Source organism: Microsporum canis, genomic scaffold (genome assembly GCF_000151145.1).
Source record: "Microsporum canis CBS 113480 supercont1.3 genomic scaffold, whole genome shotgun sequence".
NCBI lineage: Eukaryota > Fungi > Ascomycota > Eurotiomycetes > Onygenales > Arthrodermataceae > Microsporum > Microsporum canis.
Window position 1 is genome coordinate 850,017 of NW_003299167.1, and position 16,673 is coordinate 866,689.

A 16,673-nucleotide genomic window follows, 5' to 3' on the forward strand; every position below is an offset into this window, starting at 1 on the left:
GAAAGGATTCCCTTTATTCTCAATTACGTTGAATTCTCCCATTTCTTTGCTGTTGATTACTTCAGTCAAAGATTATTCATCCATTATGGGGCTTTGAACCGCTGTTCTTAGTTCCTTTGAACTTAGGCTTAGCTTCCATGTTAACAATTTATAGTGACTGCTTCTTGAAGTTAAGGGAACCCTATTACTTAGATTAGCCATGTAAAAACACAATATAAAACCAGAGTTCTGTTTATATTCTACCTCATGAAAATGTTATGCTATCTATATCCTTCGAGTTGATGGGTGATGTTAACATCAATGAGGCTCGAAAAGTTGGCGGCTATTTTTAGGTTAAAGTGATGACATAAGCAAATACCAAACCGTGATTAAATTCTATATCACGTGATACTACCCTGGGCTTTACGTCGAGCAGAATTTATATGAAAGATCGCGACTTAGAAACCAGCATTCTGGGGATGGATTGAGCGAGGTGTAGATTTCCTTTTGTCGCGGAATCCGGTTCTATACATGGGGCTATTGGCTATAAGCCATGGCTTATAGACAGAATGGCCACTATCCGCCGTCTCAATCACCACAACAGCCCTTTCCGCCTCCAGGAACGCCTCCGCAACAGCCATACCAGCATACTCCGCAACAGCCATACCAGCATACTCCGCAACAGCCATACCAGCATACTCCGCAGGTTTACCCGCAGGTTGTAATTCCAGTATACCCTCCTCATCTAGCTCAAAGCCCGCTGCTACAGCCCCCGTTACGACCGCATGACTTTACGACCCCCGCCCCTTCACTTCCTCAGCATATTCCTCCCCACTATTCCGCTCCGCCGCACACGAGCTTTCAGTATGGGGGAGTTCCCGCGGCATCAGGCTCACCATACGGGATGCCGAACCGACATCCTGATCCCTATATATCTCCACACCCACTGTACCCTGCCACGCTACCACCTCGTTCTCAGACCCAACCCTCTCCGCGTCCCTCCCAGCCGATAGTTCAACGACAAGCTTCACAACCAATATCCCCTCAAATACAGACTCTTCCCCAACCGCAGAGATATTCTCAACTTGCTCCACAACCAAGCCCAACAATTCAAAGTGCTCCTCATATACATAAACCCTCCAAGGCACCAAGTTCTCAATCTCAAACTCGCCCTTCACCACACATGTCGGGATCGAAAGTGTTACCCCGGCAGAGACAAGGCGGAAATGATAACACAAAGCCAGCTGTGGACTATCAGGTGTTGCTTCTAGCGCTTGCTGACGAATATCTTGATGCGGCTCACAGCCAAGCTACTCTTATTGCAGTCTCTCAAGATGAGCAAGAGATGGAGCAGTATTACAAATTGGTTGCCACGGGTTTGCGATGTATGGAGGCTCTGTTGAAGGTTTGTCTGCTAATTGGGCTTTTGCCGTAGCTACCAAATGGGCTTTTTGTGGCAGAATAATTGTATATGCTAACGTAACCAGAACTGGAGGCTGGCCCCTCAAACAGAAGCTCTTGTGACCCTACGCTTCGCTAAGATATTATATGAAGAGACGAATAATGACACAAAAGCCGAAACAATTTTGAGTAAAGGGGTATGTCTTTAGCTGTGTACTAAACTCCCTATATCTTTTTTCTCAACATGAAGCGCTAATGATTTATAGATCGACCTATGTGAAAGGGTATGTAATTGGCCTCTGTGTGCTGAAGATGATATGAAGAACCACAAATTTAACTTACAAGCGTATTTGTATAGAATCGAATGTTTGACCTCAAGTACGGCATGCAGCAACTGCTATGTCGAATATTAGCGAAATCTAACCCGAAGGCTGCGATGAAGACTGTTGACGGCGTGATCCGTGATATAGAAGCGTAAGTTCACTCAGATGGTAGTTCAAATTTTTACTGTTAACCCAACTTAAAATTTAGATATCGACATACTGGGTGGGAGTATGTCTTTCGTCTACTAAGAGCTTCAATATCTCTCTCCCAGCCTCCGCATCAAGACCTAGTGGGCGCTTTACATAACCTTCAAAAAACCTCATCATTAGCTACATCATGCGGGGACAAGGCAGTATCAGTTATAGCGGCGGTACTTGAAGCGCTGATATATCTGCAGCAGTCTACGAGTACGGATTCCATTGAACATGCACAACGAGCAATTGCTACGGCCCGGAGTCGCCAGCTTGACCCTGAGGTGCATAGTATACCTCAGTTGAGTTCTGTCATCCAAATGATAGATATATGCTGCAGTATCCTTGAATACGATATTAATCAGTCTAGCCAAAAGCTCAAGGGAATGCAAACTTCAATGGATCAGGACATTCATAATCCAAAGTGGAAGGATGACGGATCATTCGCTCTTCCTTTGAGTGCTAGGACTATTGAATCTGCGTCACCGCGAGAACATCGAAATGACGGCCATACATTTGAATTAACTATGAACTGGCTTCCGGAACACGATCTCTATGCTCTCTGTTACTTCTTAAGTTCTATCACTCTTAGTGCGAAGAATTCACAGGATGGTCACAAAGCGGAAAAGTATCTACAGGAAGGCTTAGGGATGATGAAAGGTGAGCTTATAACCCTGAGCAATAATTCTACCTCGGATAACCTATTAACCGGTAATACAGCTAGCCTTTCATCTCCCCAGGGAATCTCCGAATCTCTGATGTCTTCCTCTGCCCGTATTCATTGGCGGAGAAATTTATACTGCAATATGCTCCTACAGCAAGTTTTCCTCTATTGTTCTCGAACGGAGTGGCGAACGGCGAGTAAAACGCTCAAAGAAGTCAGAAGTACACTGGCTGAGTTGGGAGAATCAGCAAACGACGATATCAAATGTCTGGCCGAATATGCACGCGGTATTATTTACCAAGCAACCGGCGATACGGGAGCAGCGATGGCCATCTACCGACAGCCCATGTTTTCTCTTGCTCAATCAACCAACAAAACCTCACGAAGCAATCCTCATCGCGATACTTCAATTCTAGCCAATTTAAACATCGTACTCTTGTTAAGAGATCCCTCTAAAGCGGACCACCCGCTTGCCTCGGAAACGCTAAGTATTGTCGGGCCGCACTGTCAAAGTAGCCCAAACAAGTACATACGGGCTGCATACTCCCTCATCAGCGCGACGGTACATACCGATTCCACCATCCAGACGAAACGTGACCTTCACCAGGCACTGCAAGCCGCTACAGCGATTCAAAACAGTCAAATAACCTGCGTCGCTCTGACATTTATGAGTTGGAAATATTTCCGAGGAGTAATTGGCGAACAGTCGGAGAAAAGCGCGATGGCGGCAAGAGCCATGGCAAGGAAGGCAGACGATAAGTTATGGATGAGCGTCACGGATGACTTGTTGGCTGAAACGCTGGACCGGCAAGGGAAGTCTATGGAGGCCGAGGCCCTGAGAGCCAAAGCAGATAGAAAATTGGAAACGTTACCACCGGCGTTAAAGATGACTTGGGGAGATGGGAATGGAAACGGTAAAGAGAGCTCCAATGGTGGCGCAACAAAGATTAGACCTGTTTAACTAGTGTGTTATATTATAACTGGTATATGGCGTTGAGGGCATATTGGTTTTTTGGTTTCATGGATTGGACGGTGTTTTTCGAGGTAGAAGGGCCGATTCTGTATTTACTGATTCGCTCTATAGCTGCGCCTCACATAGCATAATAATTTATTAATATGCAAAAGATGAGCCTTCATGCGAGCCAAATGTTTATAGTTGAGATATGGATTTCAATGAACAGAAGCATATATACAAATAGCTAGACTCGTTTTTACATACACGCTCAGAGTGTATGGCCATTAGCGATGTCAGGCTTAGCTGACAACTCTAGATACAATCGACAAAACTAATATAGAAGCTAAACCCTCGAGAAAAGGGGACCAGATGCAAATGAATAAATAAGACCGACAAGAGACCACCGGATATTCCAACTCCTTTGAGGGGCAGAGTTCTTCTGCCTTGCCCTTTGCCCGCCAGGTTGGTCGAGCCCCAAACTCCAGAAAGAAAAGAAAGTCAGCGAATATGCATATGCTGGGAAAGGATAATTAAAGTTAGAATAAAAAGAGCAATGCATGCAAGAGGGGAATCATAGTACAGGAAGGATATAAGAGAAAGATGGGATGGCCGTGTGAATCAGCCAAGTCCGCCCCACGCTCCTCTTATCCTTCTTGCTAGTTGTATATCTTTCTGCATTATAGTGACTCTTTTAGCATGTATGGCGCAGAGGTTTGTATCTTCGAATAAGTGGATTAAAAAGGCTTCTGCAGCTTCTTGTAGAGCTTGTATCGCTTGTGACTGCCATCTTAGTTCCTCTCCAACTTCTGACGGTAGGAGGTCCATGGCAATTTCACGGACTAGACGGGCAAATGGGAGTTTTAGAAGAAGAAGATCCCATGATTTCTGATATCGGCGAATTTCCTTTAGCGCAACTGTTCCAGGATGATAACGATGTTTTCGCTTCGCAGGTAGGGGATCTCCAGCTAGAATAAAAAATATATGTTAGACGAAAAATTGCTGTAGTCAAGCATGAGTTGGACATATAACGTACGTTGTATATCGGAAGTTTGTGCGGATTCTCTAGCTCTCGATTTGGTTACTCCTCCTTTGCCTGCGCGCGACGAGGCGCCACCCTTTGAACTGGCATTTCCACCACTCGTTCTCCTAGCCACCGAGGATGACCCTGGCACCGTCTTATTTCCCCTATCCACTCTTGACGGCATTTCCTGGCTCTACAGGTTTTATAAATATAGCTAGCCAGAGCTTGTTTTTCGGGGATCGCGGGGTATAAACTTGAGGATGAGCCCGAGCTACTCAATTTTGGCTTGCGCGTGATTCAAGGAATGTTCCCGACTTGGATTGATTCAATTGACTAAATTTGGTAGAGGCTGTCGGAAATTCGAGCTTAATCATCTGGTGTTTGATTGTGGTCTGTCGAATGGGGGGAAAGACGCTTTAAACAGTGAAAGAAACAGCTGCCTTGGAAGCAACAGTCTCAGAGACGAGGATATTGGTGAGAGAATCAAACGAAAAGAATGGTTATCGCTTCAAGAGAAAAAAGATGGCCGGTCAAGGAACAGAAACAAAAGAAAGATTCGAAAGAAGTCGAACTTCCCAGCCATCTTAAAGTGGAAAACGCGAGATGAAGAAAGAGTAAGTTCTCTGATTGGTCAAAGCTCATGCCAAGCTTTTTAACGCGTCAGTCACGCGACAGATACGCTAATCTACTTTAGGACTAGTTTAACTTCCACGGAATATAGTTTAAGCGTGATCACGTGATAATTATGTCAAGATTATGTCATCTTCGACAGATAAGCTTTGGCTTCTTCTATCAAAAGCATCCAGCTGGCTTCAAGTCTTGCTTCAAGATATATCAAGCCTGATACTCCCCGCGCGTCAGTTTTTGGTTCTATGAAGCAGTATTGAGATTAGTATACTAGGCGAACATCGCCGGTGATCTCCTTAATTTCCTTCCGATAAGACTCGTTCCTCACGCAGAACATAAACAGTGATCATGGCGGCGATCTGGGGCAACGGTGGACAGGGAGGGCAGTTCCCTCTGGAACAGTGGTTTTATGAAATGCCACCTTGCACAAGGTGGTGGACAGCTGCGACTGTGCTAACGTCGGTACTGGTTCAATGCCATGTCCTTACACCTTATCAATTATTCTACAGCTTCCGGTCTGTGTTTATTAAGTCACAAGTGAGTCCAGCCAACCTGCGTAACACTGCCTATTAAGTATTGGACTTTTCCTGACAATTTTGCATGGATAACAGTACTGGCGGCTCATCACCACATTTCTCTATTTTGGACCGTTAAATCTGGACCTGGTATTCCACGTCTTCTTCCTCCAGCGGTATTCCCGTCTACTAGAAGAATCCGCTGGTCACTCTCCTGCCTTTTTCTCCTGGCTTCTCCTCTACGCGACATCTACACTTCTTCTCGCCTCGCCTTTCCTTTCGCTACCGTTCTTGGGCTCCTCTCTCTCTGCTAGTCTAGTGTACATATGGGGCCGGAAGAACCCGGATACAAGACTGAGCTTTTTGGGGCTCCTCGTCTTTACTGCTCCTTATTTACCTTTTGTTCTCATGGCATTTAGCCTGGTTGTTCATGGAACAATCCCGAAGGACGAAATTTGTGGAGCTGTGGTGGGACATATCTGGTACTACTTCACGGACGTGTATCCGTCTGTATATGGAGGAGTGCGTCCACTGGATCCTCCCGCTTGGTGGAGGAGGTTGTTCGAAACAGCAAACACTCAAGATCAAAGAGCTACAGATGCAACACATATAAACAATGACATAGCCGCCATTGCCGCTCGAGAAGTGAGATGATCCAATAAAAGGCATTTCTTGCGATTGGCGTTTGTTTGAATATGGTTCTTGATATCTTTCTCTCCATCTCACATTTCCAGAGAAGAGATTAATCGTGGGCAGATGAAATTGCCCTAATCAGGGCTCTTTTTTATGTCTCAATACAATAGCGGGGGTATAGGTGGTGGTATTCATATTTATTTTGTTAACTCCCTTTGAAATTGATTCTGCACCTGCTCTGGGATACCCAATTATACTACATCATGGCGTTTGGTTGGTTAGAGATTGCATATCCTGTTATTACAGCCTAGAATTTGAATTTGAATTGGATTGAATGCCCTAGCTGCTGTCTCTGGATGACCTTCGAAAAGAACTATTCCTTAAAGGCTATCTAGTAATACCAATTGAGGAAGCAGCAATATGATTCCAATGTAAATAGTTACATGCTTGTTGTATGTTTCTAGCCTATAACTGGGTTATATTGGGGTAGAACCAGCAGTCTCACGGTGATAGGGCCAGTATCAATGTTCCCAACTCCCCTGCCAGAGGTCATAAGGCCGTACAAGAATAGATGAATTTTTCGACAAAAGACCGAACGTTTACCAAAATACAACTTTCGAACAGACGAGAAACATCCGAGCCCTGGTGTCTTTGTCTGGAAGTGGTAGTGCCGGTGCAAAGATAGAGCGCTGAGTGAGCCTCGATGCCGTTCAGTTCTGCTGACAACATTAGACTGCTTATTGGATCTTATATTGTATCACTGGTGTGGGGTAGCATGAAGCCATGAACTCTGAAGTTGTACTAACTGAATCCTTGCTGTCGGATTGGCCGTGTGGAAGAGATCAATCAAAAGTGTGAGAAAGGAGCATTTGATATTTAAAATATGTTGTATTAACACTGTGACGCTAACATGCTTCATTCAAAAGTGATTTTTCAGTTGATCCACTTATTAATTGCTGCATTTGGGTTGCAAGCATATCCATATGGCCTGCGGCTTTAGTAAATGGATAATCCCGGAATGGACGCAGATCTATCCATCCCCTGATCCATTTGCAGTGGAATGGTATTCATCTCACTCTGTATATTCGCGTCAGCTGGGAATTGCGTGCCAAAGAAAGGTGTGGGTTTGATGACCGGCGCGAGTTTTTGTGAAGAAGGCATCAAAGACGCGAAAACGCTGTTCAAGTAGATGAGATATTGCTTCCAGCTAGGAAAGAGGCGAAAGTGGATACAAATTCCATTAATCGGCTTTGACAGAGCTATAATCCTATATTAACATGACGAAAACTTAAGGGGGGAAGAAATCAGTGAGTTAATATACCTATATATCCGCCGTACGAATATGTATGCAGCTAGGAAGCCGACTGTGCCCGTTAATAAGCCATACACAACGCATCCAAGGAAGCTATAGGCGAAGAACAAGAGGCTTGAGATAAGCCCCCGGATATGCAACTTTGTGAAGAAGTACCATATGCAGTACATGAAGACCCAGACTGCGCTGCTTCCACCAACCATAAAGCTGTGCCACCACCATTGATGGTTCTAAGAAGGGGGAGTTAGACCACCACCTTAAAATAATGAAGAGTGAGGGAGGAATAGTATCATACCTCTGCGCAGAGTAGAGTGTAGGTTGTGATGATGGCCATTTCAGCAATGGAAATCAGTGACAGAAGGCCAACAATAGTTAGATAGCCAAATACATAGTAATACCCAGCTTTATCCTGCAGGAGATTGCGGAATAGGAAGACCAATTCCACAAACAAGGTGGCGAAGGGAGCAAACCCAGTAAGAAGGATTCCCCTGAGGGATCCGGAGTACCATGGCTGGAGAGGGATCTGTCGAGGAATAACATTGGTACGAGTTGGATGATTCCAGGGTTTCGTTCTCTCATAGCCATACCAGCTCCCTACGTACACGAGTGGGACCTGGATGAGAAGCCAGAGAGCTAGGAGGCTGATCAGCGTTCCGAACGGGAGAGCTGTACTTGACGCCTGGGCCCAGACAAATAGGTTTAAAACGAAAATTATGGAAAAGACGAGGCCCGGGAATAGAAGCGCAGTCTGTTATGGATATTAGTAAGACTGATGTTTGTGTCCTTTTCCATGAAGGAGGAGATTACCGGCGGGGATCGCTTACTATGAATGTGTTCTTCCTCCAGTTCAATCCACCGAAAGCCCGGTATAGCTGTGCAGAGAAGTATCCAGAAAAAACACCTGCAAAAATGAACAGACCGACACCGACACTGATGAAGCCGCCTCTGAAACTCGGGTTCAACACTCCCAGACAGCTTAGACTCAGCAACCCTGCGGCCATGAAGAGAAGTTGCATTCCCGACCCTACAAACGGTGCTAGGAGACCGCTATACATGGGCGTCCGGAAGACATCACCATGAAGCCGTTTCCACGACGAAGCCTCGTCAAAATCATCCTCAGATAAGAGGTCCTCATCCGAGACAGCACCATTATCAAGCAGGCCATTAGATGACTTCTCATCTAGCATCAGTGTGGTGCCACTAGATTTACGAGAGCGAAGCCTAGCTTTGCCATCTTCTAGTAAACCGTCACCTCGACCTTTGGCATCTCCGTACACGGTACGGCGCCATATGACCAGGGCGGTGATGCCCAGGGTGCCGCATATCACCAGGGAGTTCATAAGGGAGAGCCAGTGTGTAGTCGTACCATCCTGGTGGCTGTATAGGTATAGATCCCATCGGTTGGCCCACTCGACCTTGTCCTCCCGTTTGAAGAAGACTGAGTATGTATATGGAACGGACAGGGTGGCGCCGTCGTCGACCTCGTCGTCTTCCTCTGGTAGGTAGGATGAGCCCGGGTACTGCTGGGCCAGACGTGTGTTGTTAGGCTGCAGGTATAGTTCGAGTCCATGGTGCGCGGTATGCACATCCTTGGGGCATCCGTCCTGCTTCCTGTCATCTCGATCGATGCTTTTGGGGTATATCTCGAAGCCGACGATGACCTTGCGCCCGTCACGACGGGGTGCATCTCTCCACCGAATAACGAAGGTAAAGTGATTGTGGATAAAGTACATGGGTCTCTTGCTAGCAGACGAGATAGCCTGATATCCTAGCTTGAACCCGGTGGTATAGTACTTTTGAGTTTTGTCAACGGTCATGGAGCTAGTTGCGCCGGGCAGGTTATCCACAATCCACTCGGCTACGAAGCCGTCAGATATCAGGCTCTTCGCCCAGTTGACCTGTCTCCGTCCAATCTCGCGGGTGCAGAGCGGTTTGCAGGCGATGTTTTGTCCCATTGCCAGGTCAAAATCGGATACGCTGATGCGGTCACCACGCAGTACCTCGCCCAGGTTGAGGGAGACGCTGTGACCGCCCCCGGTTCTACCGGTAGGCGGACAGGCGAAGGGAAGGTCAGAGTAGGCATATTGAAGCTGTGAGTTGTCCGAGAAGATCTTGTTCACGAGTACAGGGATCCGCTGGCCGTCTTGATATGTTTCTATCGAGTATCCTAGCCATAAGTCAGCACTAGCACTAGATGGATGTATGCTGTTATATATATCAATCTATACTGCGTATATATCATAGATACGTACCAGGTACGTAAAACGCTGTGGCTTGCGGCAGGAGAAGCAGAAACGACAGTAGATACGCCAGCTGCGCCTTGAAGCTGTCCATCTCCTCGACTACATCCGCCACACAAACAAGACGAGAAGGAGAAAAGGCGAGAGGCGCAAGGCGAACTGTATAGTCTGCCTTTGATCTCAATACTCAAAGGACGACGAGAAGTTGGGGTTTTTATGAAGCGATTTCGAGACTTCTGAAGGAAACCGACGCGAGGCTCTAAGCTCCTCCTGCGAAGGCCCGGGCAGGAAGACCGTCGACCAGTCAGAGATTCGAATATTGGTCAAACGAGCGAATGAACTGTTTCCTTTTCTCTTTACGAGAAGATGAAGCTCGAAGATGAAACCCGCAGCGGGTGAAACATCGACGCTGTTGGTTATTTATTTACTTGCAGAAGAAAAAGCCAAGCTTGAAAGCAGACAACGAAAGGCCAGGCTGATATTTCATATATAGATATAACTACTGAATCCTATAGCCATCGCCAGCCGATATTCTAACAGGGGGTATAAAGAGAGATCTGCTATTTAAGAAATAAACCTGGAGAGCCGGGGATGGGGATACGATCGAGACTATATATTGGTTTGATCAGACCGGGATGCCTTGAATATCTACATTGTAACCCCATTGATATTTAGAAAGACGTCTAGATGAAATATCATTTATTAAACGTAGGGAGCAAAGAGTACATCGGGGTTATCATGATAGGGGACGTAATATTATATTGACAATGATATCGAAATGGACATGCATGCATTAATGACGGGAGATGCAGATGAAGGAAAACAAACACCAGAAAAGGAGATCATGGACTGTTGAGAAGATACTCGATGGCTCCCTGTACGCTGCCTCCAGACCGCCTCAGAGCCTCGATGTTTCTGTCAAACTCGAAGAAGCCCATATCGTTCAGCTGCCGAAGCTGTTCTGCGTACCGTTCCTCCGGCGGACGAGTGTCTGCCGGCTGAGCTGGTTGGCCGCCGAAGAGAGGGTGCAGTGGACTGTTGGACTCTGCTCCGGGACCTCCCATCGCCTGCATAAGTTGAGAGAACAGAGCTGGGTTTGCCATGAACGGGTTCTGCGGGTGCTGTCCTCCCTGGCCGTCTGGGTTTGGTGGCGGGCCGAATAGTGCTGGATTGAACAAGGAGGCAAACGGGTTTGGCTGGTGCTGTTGTTGCTGCTGGTTGGAGCCTGTGGCGGTTCCGTTTCCAGGCGTACTAGCTGGAGGCGGCTGTTGCATACCGGCTAGGAACGAGGCGAACGGGTTCCCGCCAGCACCGGGCATGCCGAGAAAGGGGTTGAAAGGGGGAGGCTGAGTGTTGGTATTCTGATTGCCAGCTGTGTCCTGGTTACCGCTGTCACCTTCGCGCTGCTGGGTGGTATTGGTGACTCCCGGTGCAGGAAAGGCGGACTGTCCACCGCCCTGACCCATGGCTCTTTGCATCTGTGTCATGTACCGCAGCATGTTAGGATCTGTGAGCATCCTTCGGAACTCTGGAGACTGCAGCATCTGACGGGCGTTGGGCACATCCCGGAGCATAGGGTTCTGCTGTATCATCATGTCGATGATCTGGGGGTTCTGGAGTGCCTCGTTCATGGTGGACTGAAATTGAGGGTTCTCCATCATGCTCAAGATCTGATCGGGGTCAGGCAACGGCCCCATCTACTCCTGTTAGCCTGTATCATCTTTATATGTTTTTATATAGATAGACTTACTCCTCCGTCTGGACCAAACATTCCAGCACCAGGAAGCTGAGAGAAACCCGCATATCTAGCTCCCGTCAACCCAGCCAGCATCGAGTTCCCCGTCCCAGCAGCCAGGTTGGTTGGCACACCGGCAGCAGCAGACGGAGCTGCCCTTGACGGTGTATTTGACCTGCCGGCAGCCTGACCGGAGGACTGCTGCTGGGACTGGCTGCTGTTGCCGCTGCTGCTGCTGGCGGCAGAGCTCTTCACCAGATGGATGGTGTGGCCCTCCTTGACCTTATGCGAGGCGAGCGTGTCGCTGTCCTTCAGTACGCGCCCTGAATAGATCAGTCGCTGGCGTTCCGCGGGGACATTCGCATACTCTGCGCCAGTGAGGATCTGCTTGATCTCTGCGATGGTGGACGATGGCTTCAGCGTGAGGCTATACTTGGGCTCTGCGGACGACTTGACGTGAAAGGTGAAGGGAGTGTCTTCTCCAGCTTCCTCTGCCATTTTCTCTTCTTCTCCTCTTCGTCGTCTTCCTATCTTCCTGTCCGTATCTTTCGCCTTCGTCTTCTATCGCGGGGGGGGGGAGGAATGTAGCTTGCCGTCTCGTCGCCTCGACTGTTGCTGGCCGGTAGAAGCTGTCACAGAAGTCAACTTCTCTTCTTCTTCTTCCTGACTTTTTGACTTCCTGTCTTCTCTTATGTTTCCTTTCTTCTTCTTCTTCTTCTTCTTCCGTTAATGTCGCTTTATATCAAACGGTCCGACTACGCCACCGAAGCCAAGTGGAACAACGAAGAAACTTCTGCCCAAAGAAGAAAAAAAAACCACACAACATCAACATCACCAGCATCGACATCGACATAGCCAGTCTTATACCAGAGACAAGAGTCGTAGGGACTGAAGTCCAGGGCTAAAGTCAGGACTGACATGGAATTGATTCTCTGATGATTCGATTGCCAGCTGTCCAGCAGCTCTGAGCACCATGGCGACCACTTCTTCCATGTTCATGTACTCACTCACCATCCAACCGCCCACAGCCATCACTCAAGCTATACTCGGCCAGTTCTCTGGCACCAAGGAGCAGCAGATAGTCTCTGCTGCCGGCTCGAAGCTCACCATCCATCGCACGGAGCCGTCCCAGGGCAAGGTGCAGACGCTCTTCTCCCAGGATGTCTTTGGCATCATCAGGTCCCTCGCCGCGTTCAGGCTCGCCGGCAGCAACAAAGGTACGCCCAAAGCTTTGTATATACCTATATATCCCTGTTCAAGGCCAGTTAGTGATGTTTTTCAAGCTCCCGCGTAGTGTGAACGGCGATCGGGTTATGATGTTGTGGATATGATATGTGTGAGAACTGTGCTGAGCGTATATTGCAGACTACATCATTATCGGCTCTGATTCTGGGAGAATCACAATTGTCGAGTATGTGCCGGCGCAGAACCGGTTCAATCGGATTCATCTCGAGACCTTTGGGAAATCAGGCGTCAGACGCGTCGTTCCGGGACAGTACCTCGCCGTCGACCCCAAGGGAAGAGCCTGCTTGATCGCCTCGGTGGAGAAGAACAAGCTGGTCTACGTTCTCAACCGAAACGCGCAGGCCGAACTTACCATATCCTCGCCCTTGGAGGCTCACAGGCCGCAGACGGTCGTCTTTGCCCTCACCGCGCTCGATGTAGGCTATGAGAACCCCATCTTCGCCGCGCTAGAGGTTGAGTACACCGAAGTCGACCAGGACTCTACGGGCCAGGCGTACGAAGAGACGGAGAAGATGCTGGTCTACTACGAACTTGACCTTGGACTCAATCATGTCGTCAGGAAGTGGGCTGACCCCGTCGACCGTACCGCGTCTATGCTCTTCCAAGTTCCAGGAGGTGCAGACGGTCCAAGTGGTGTCTTGGTTTGCGCAGAGGACAACATTGTTTACCGACACTCAAACCAGGACGCCTTCAGAGTCCCTATTCCGCGCCGGCGTGGCCCTACCGAAAACCCGGAGCGTAAACGATGCATCACTGCAGGAGTAATGCATAAAATGCGCGGTGCTTTCTTCTTCCTCTTGCAGTCCGAGGATGGTGACCTGTTCAAACTGACCATGGAAATGGTGGAGGATGAAAACGAGCAGGCCACGGGCGAGGTCAAGAGGCTCAAACTCAAGTACTTCGACACAGTCCCACTGGCATCGAGCCTCTGTATTCTCAAGAGCGGTTTTTTGTTCGTCGCTAGTGAAACAGGCAACCAGCACTTCTACCAGTTTGAGAAACTCGGAGATGACGATGATGAGATTGAATTTATTAGTGACGACTACTCTGCCGACCTTACAGAACCCTTGCCTCCGGTCTACTTCCGACCTCGGCCAGCAGAAAACTTGAACCTGGTAGAAAGCATTGCCTCGCTAAACCCACTGATGTCTTGCTCCATCGCCAACCTCACAGAGGAGGATGCACCTCAACTATACACTCTCTGCGGCACCGGTGCTAGAAGTAGCTTCAGGACGTTGAAACACGGCCTAGAGGTATCTGAAATTGTCGAGTCTGAACTACCCAGCGTTCCATCAGCGGTCTGGACCACAAAGCTGACTCGAAACGACCAATATGATGCCTACATCGTCCTCTCTTTCTCCAACGGCACCCTCGTTCTGAGTATTGGTGAGACTGTGGAAGAAGTCACAGACACCGGCTTTCTCTCATCCGCCCCTACCTTAGCAGTGCAGCAACTTGGTGAAGACTCCCTCATCCAAGTGCATCCAAAGGGTATTCGACATATCCATGCAGACCAGAGAGTAAACGAGTGGCCGGCTCCACAACATCGATCTATCGTTGCTGCTACCACAAATGAGAGGCAAGTTGCCATAGCTCTGAGCTCCGGAGAGATTGTCTATTTCGAAATGGACACCGACGGCTCATTGGCTGAGTATGACGAAAAGAGACAGATGTCTGGCACAGTGACCTGTCTGAGCTTAGGGGAAGTCCCCGAAGGACGAGTGAGGAGCTCGTTCCTCGCTGTCGGATGTGACGATTCGACTGTTCGAATCCTCAGCCTTGACCCCGAATCAACTCTTGAGAACAAATCCGTTCAGGCATTGACTTCTGCACCATCTGCTCTTTCCATCATGTCAATGATTGATTCTACCTCCGGCGGCCCGACGTTATATCTACATATCGGATTATACTCTGGAATATATCTGCGCACGGTCCTGGATGAAGTAACCGGAGAGCTGTCCGATACCCGAACTCGATTCCTGGGTGTCAAGCCAGTCAAGCTCTTCGGCGTTTCTGTCAAGGAGCAGAGAGCCGTCCTCGCCCTAAGCTCTCGCTCCTGGCTTGGATACTCCGATGTCCAGACCATGAGTTTTACTCTCACACCCTTGAACTATGTCGGGTTGGAATGGAGTTGGAACTTCTCCTCTGAACAGTGCGTTGAAGGTATGGTCGGTATCCAGGGCCAAAACTTACGGTACGTTCAACTATCTCATCCACCTGGCTGCTTGATTCGGCCTTTGTTTTTTGCATGATGAACTTATGTTATCTTCCTACGCCTATACCGGCATGAGGATTACAACTATTTTTTCCAATTGTTCCTACTGAGCAGAATTTTCTCCTAATCGATATTTGTGCATTTATGTCTATGTTTCAAAATACTGACTACATTGAACAGAATATTCTCTATCGAGAAACTGGATAACAATCTCCTTCAAGAGTCAATTCCTCTTGCTTATACCTCTCGTAGCCTCGTCCGCCATCCTGAGTATCCTATCTTCTATGTTATCGGGTCCGATAACAACGTTCTTTCACCCTCTACCAAAGCCAAATTGCTCAGTGAATCAACTACAGTTAACGGCGATAATGCCGAGCTACCTCCAGAGGATTTTGGCTACCCTCGAGGTACCAACCACTGGGCTTCGTGCATCCAAGTCGTGGACCCAATCAACGCCAAGGCTGTCATGTCCAGGATTGAACTTGAAGATAACGAAGCAGCTGTCAGTATCGCCGCAGTGTCTTTTACGAGTCAAGAAGATGAAACCTTCCTGGTCGTGGGGACGGGTAAAGGCATGGTCGTCAGTCCCCGTTCCTTTACGTGTGGCTTTATTCATATATATCGATTCCAAGAGGAAGGTAAGGAGCTAGAGTTCATCCACAAGACGAAGGTTGAACAGCCACCACTGGCCCTCCTTGGGTTCCAAGGTCGTCTACTTGCTGGTATCGGCCCTGATTTAAGGATTTATGACCTGGGAATGAGACAACTCCTACGAAAGTGTCAAGCTCAGATCACACCGCGTGTGATTGTGGGACTCCAGACCCAAGGAAGCCGAATCATCGTCAGTGATGTCCAGGAAAGTGTTACCTATGTGGTTTACAAGTACCAAGAGAATAACCTCATTCCCTTTGCTGACGATATAATACCCCGCTGGACTACTTGTACCACGATGGTGGACTACGAGACGGTTGCTGGTGGCGATAAGTTTGGCAACATATGGCTTCTCCGTTGTCCCCCAAAGGCATCCGAAGAAGCTGACGAAGACGGTTCCGGTGCCCATTTAATACACGAACGACAATATCTCCAGGGAGCACCTAACAGATTAAGCCTGGTAGCACATTTCTATTCCCAAGACATACCCACAAGTATCCAGAAGACCCAGCTTGTCGCAGGTGGCCGTGATATCCTCGTTTGGACCGGTCTACAGGGAACAGTTGGAATGCTTATCCCGTTCGTTACCCGTGATGATGTCGATTTCTTCCAAACACTTGAAATGCAGCTTACTTCTCAAAACCCCCCCTTGGCCGGACGAGATCATCTCATCTACAGAGGCTATTACGCTCCGTGCAAAGGGGTTATTGACGGGGATCTGTGTGAGACTTTCTTCCTTTTGCCAAATGATAAAAAGCAGGCTATCGCAGGCGAGCTCGACCGGTCAGTACGAGAGATCGAGCGCAAGATATCGGTAAGTATAGCACTGCTCCATTCCTGCCGCAAAATAGAGCAAGGTCTAACATTCATCTATATAGGACATGAGGACCAAGGTAGCTTATTAAATGCCTTTTTTTAACAGCGACCATCTTAATGAACATTCTCCATGCGGGCGTCGGATTTGG

General features: G+C 48.2%; 6 protein-coding genes across 6 annotated transcripts; 3 read left to right on the plus strand and 3 right to left on the minus strand.

Moving 5' to 3' along the window:
- Positions 1 to 532: 532 nt before the first annotated feature.
- Positions 533 to 3,520, plus strand: MCYG_03161 (75k gamma secalin; the record flags this gene model as incomplete). Its single annotated transcript, XM_002847609.1, has 6 exons — positions 533 to 1,384; positions 1,467 to 1,577; positions 1,647 to 1,664; positions 1,739 to 1,854; positions 1,912 to 2,555; positions 2,616 to 3,520. The coding sequence occupies 6 exons, from the start codon at positions 533 to 535 to the stop codon at positions 3,518 to 3,520; spliced, it is 2,646 nt and encodes an 881-aa protein (XP_002847655.1).
- A 612-nt stretch (positions 3,521 to 4,132) lies between these two features.
- On the minus strand, positions 4,133 to 4,719 carry MCYG_03162 (histone H3; the record flags this gene model as incomplete). The annotated part of the gene is made up of 2 exons (XM_002847610.1): positions 4,133 to 4,479; positions 4,548 to 4,719. The coding sequence occupies 2 exons, from the start codon at positions 4,717 to 4,719 to the stop codon at positions 4,133 to 4,135; spliced, it is 519 nt and encodes a 172-aa protein (XP_002847656.1).
- A 791-nt stretch (positions 4,720 to 5,510) lies between these two features.
- On the plus strand, positions 5,511 to 6,331 carry MCYG_03163 (derlin-2; the record flags this gene model as incomplete). The annotated part of the gene is made up of 2 exons (XM_002847611.1): positions 5,511 to 5,699; positions 5,774 to 6,331. The coding sequence occupies 2 exons, from the start codon at positions 5,511 to 5,513 to the stop codon at positions 6,329 to 6,331; spliced, it is 747 nt and encodes a 248-aa protein (XP_002847657.1).
- Positions 6,332 to 7,550: 1,219 nt separating this feature from the next.
- Positions 7,551 to 9,956, minus strand: MCYG_03164 (transmembrane 9 superfamily protein member 4; the record flags this gene model as incomplete). Its single annotated transcript, XM_002847612.1, has 5 exons — positions 7,551 to 7,569; positions 7,632 to 7,852; positions 7,918 to 8,370; positions 8,447 to 9,789; positions 9,875 to 9,956. 5 exons carry the CDS (start codon positions 9,954 to 9,956, stop codon positions 7,551 to 7,553), a joined length of 2,118 nt encoding a protein of 705 aa, XP_002847658.1.
- A 748-nt stretch (positions 9,957 to 10,704) lies between these two features.
- MCYG_03165 (deubiquitination-protection protein dph1) lies at positions 10,705 to 12,095 on the minus strand (the record flags this gene model as incomplete). Its single annotated transcript, XM_002847613.1, has 2 exons — positions 10,705 to 11,559; positions 11,613 to 12,095. The coding sequence occupies 2 exons, from the start codon at positions 12,093 to 12,095 to the stop codon at positions 10,705 to 10,707; spliced, it is 1,338 nt and encodes a 445-aa protein (XP_002847659.1).
- A 475-nt stretch (positions 12,096 to 12,570) lies between these two features.
- MCYG_03166 (pre-mRNA-splicing factor rse1) lies at positions 12,571 to 16,627 on the plus strand (the record flags this gene model as incomplete). The annotated part of the gene is made up of 3 exons (XM_002847614.1): positions 12,571 to 12,814; positions 12,963 to 15,036; positions 15,238 to 16,627. The coding sequence occupies 3 exons, from the start codon at positions 12,571 to 12,573 to the stop codon at positions 16,625 to 16,627; spliced, it is 3,708 nt and encodes a 1,235-aa protein (XP_002847660.1).
- Between the last annotated feature and the right edge of the window lie 46 nt (positions 16,628 to 16,673).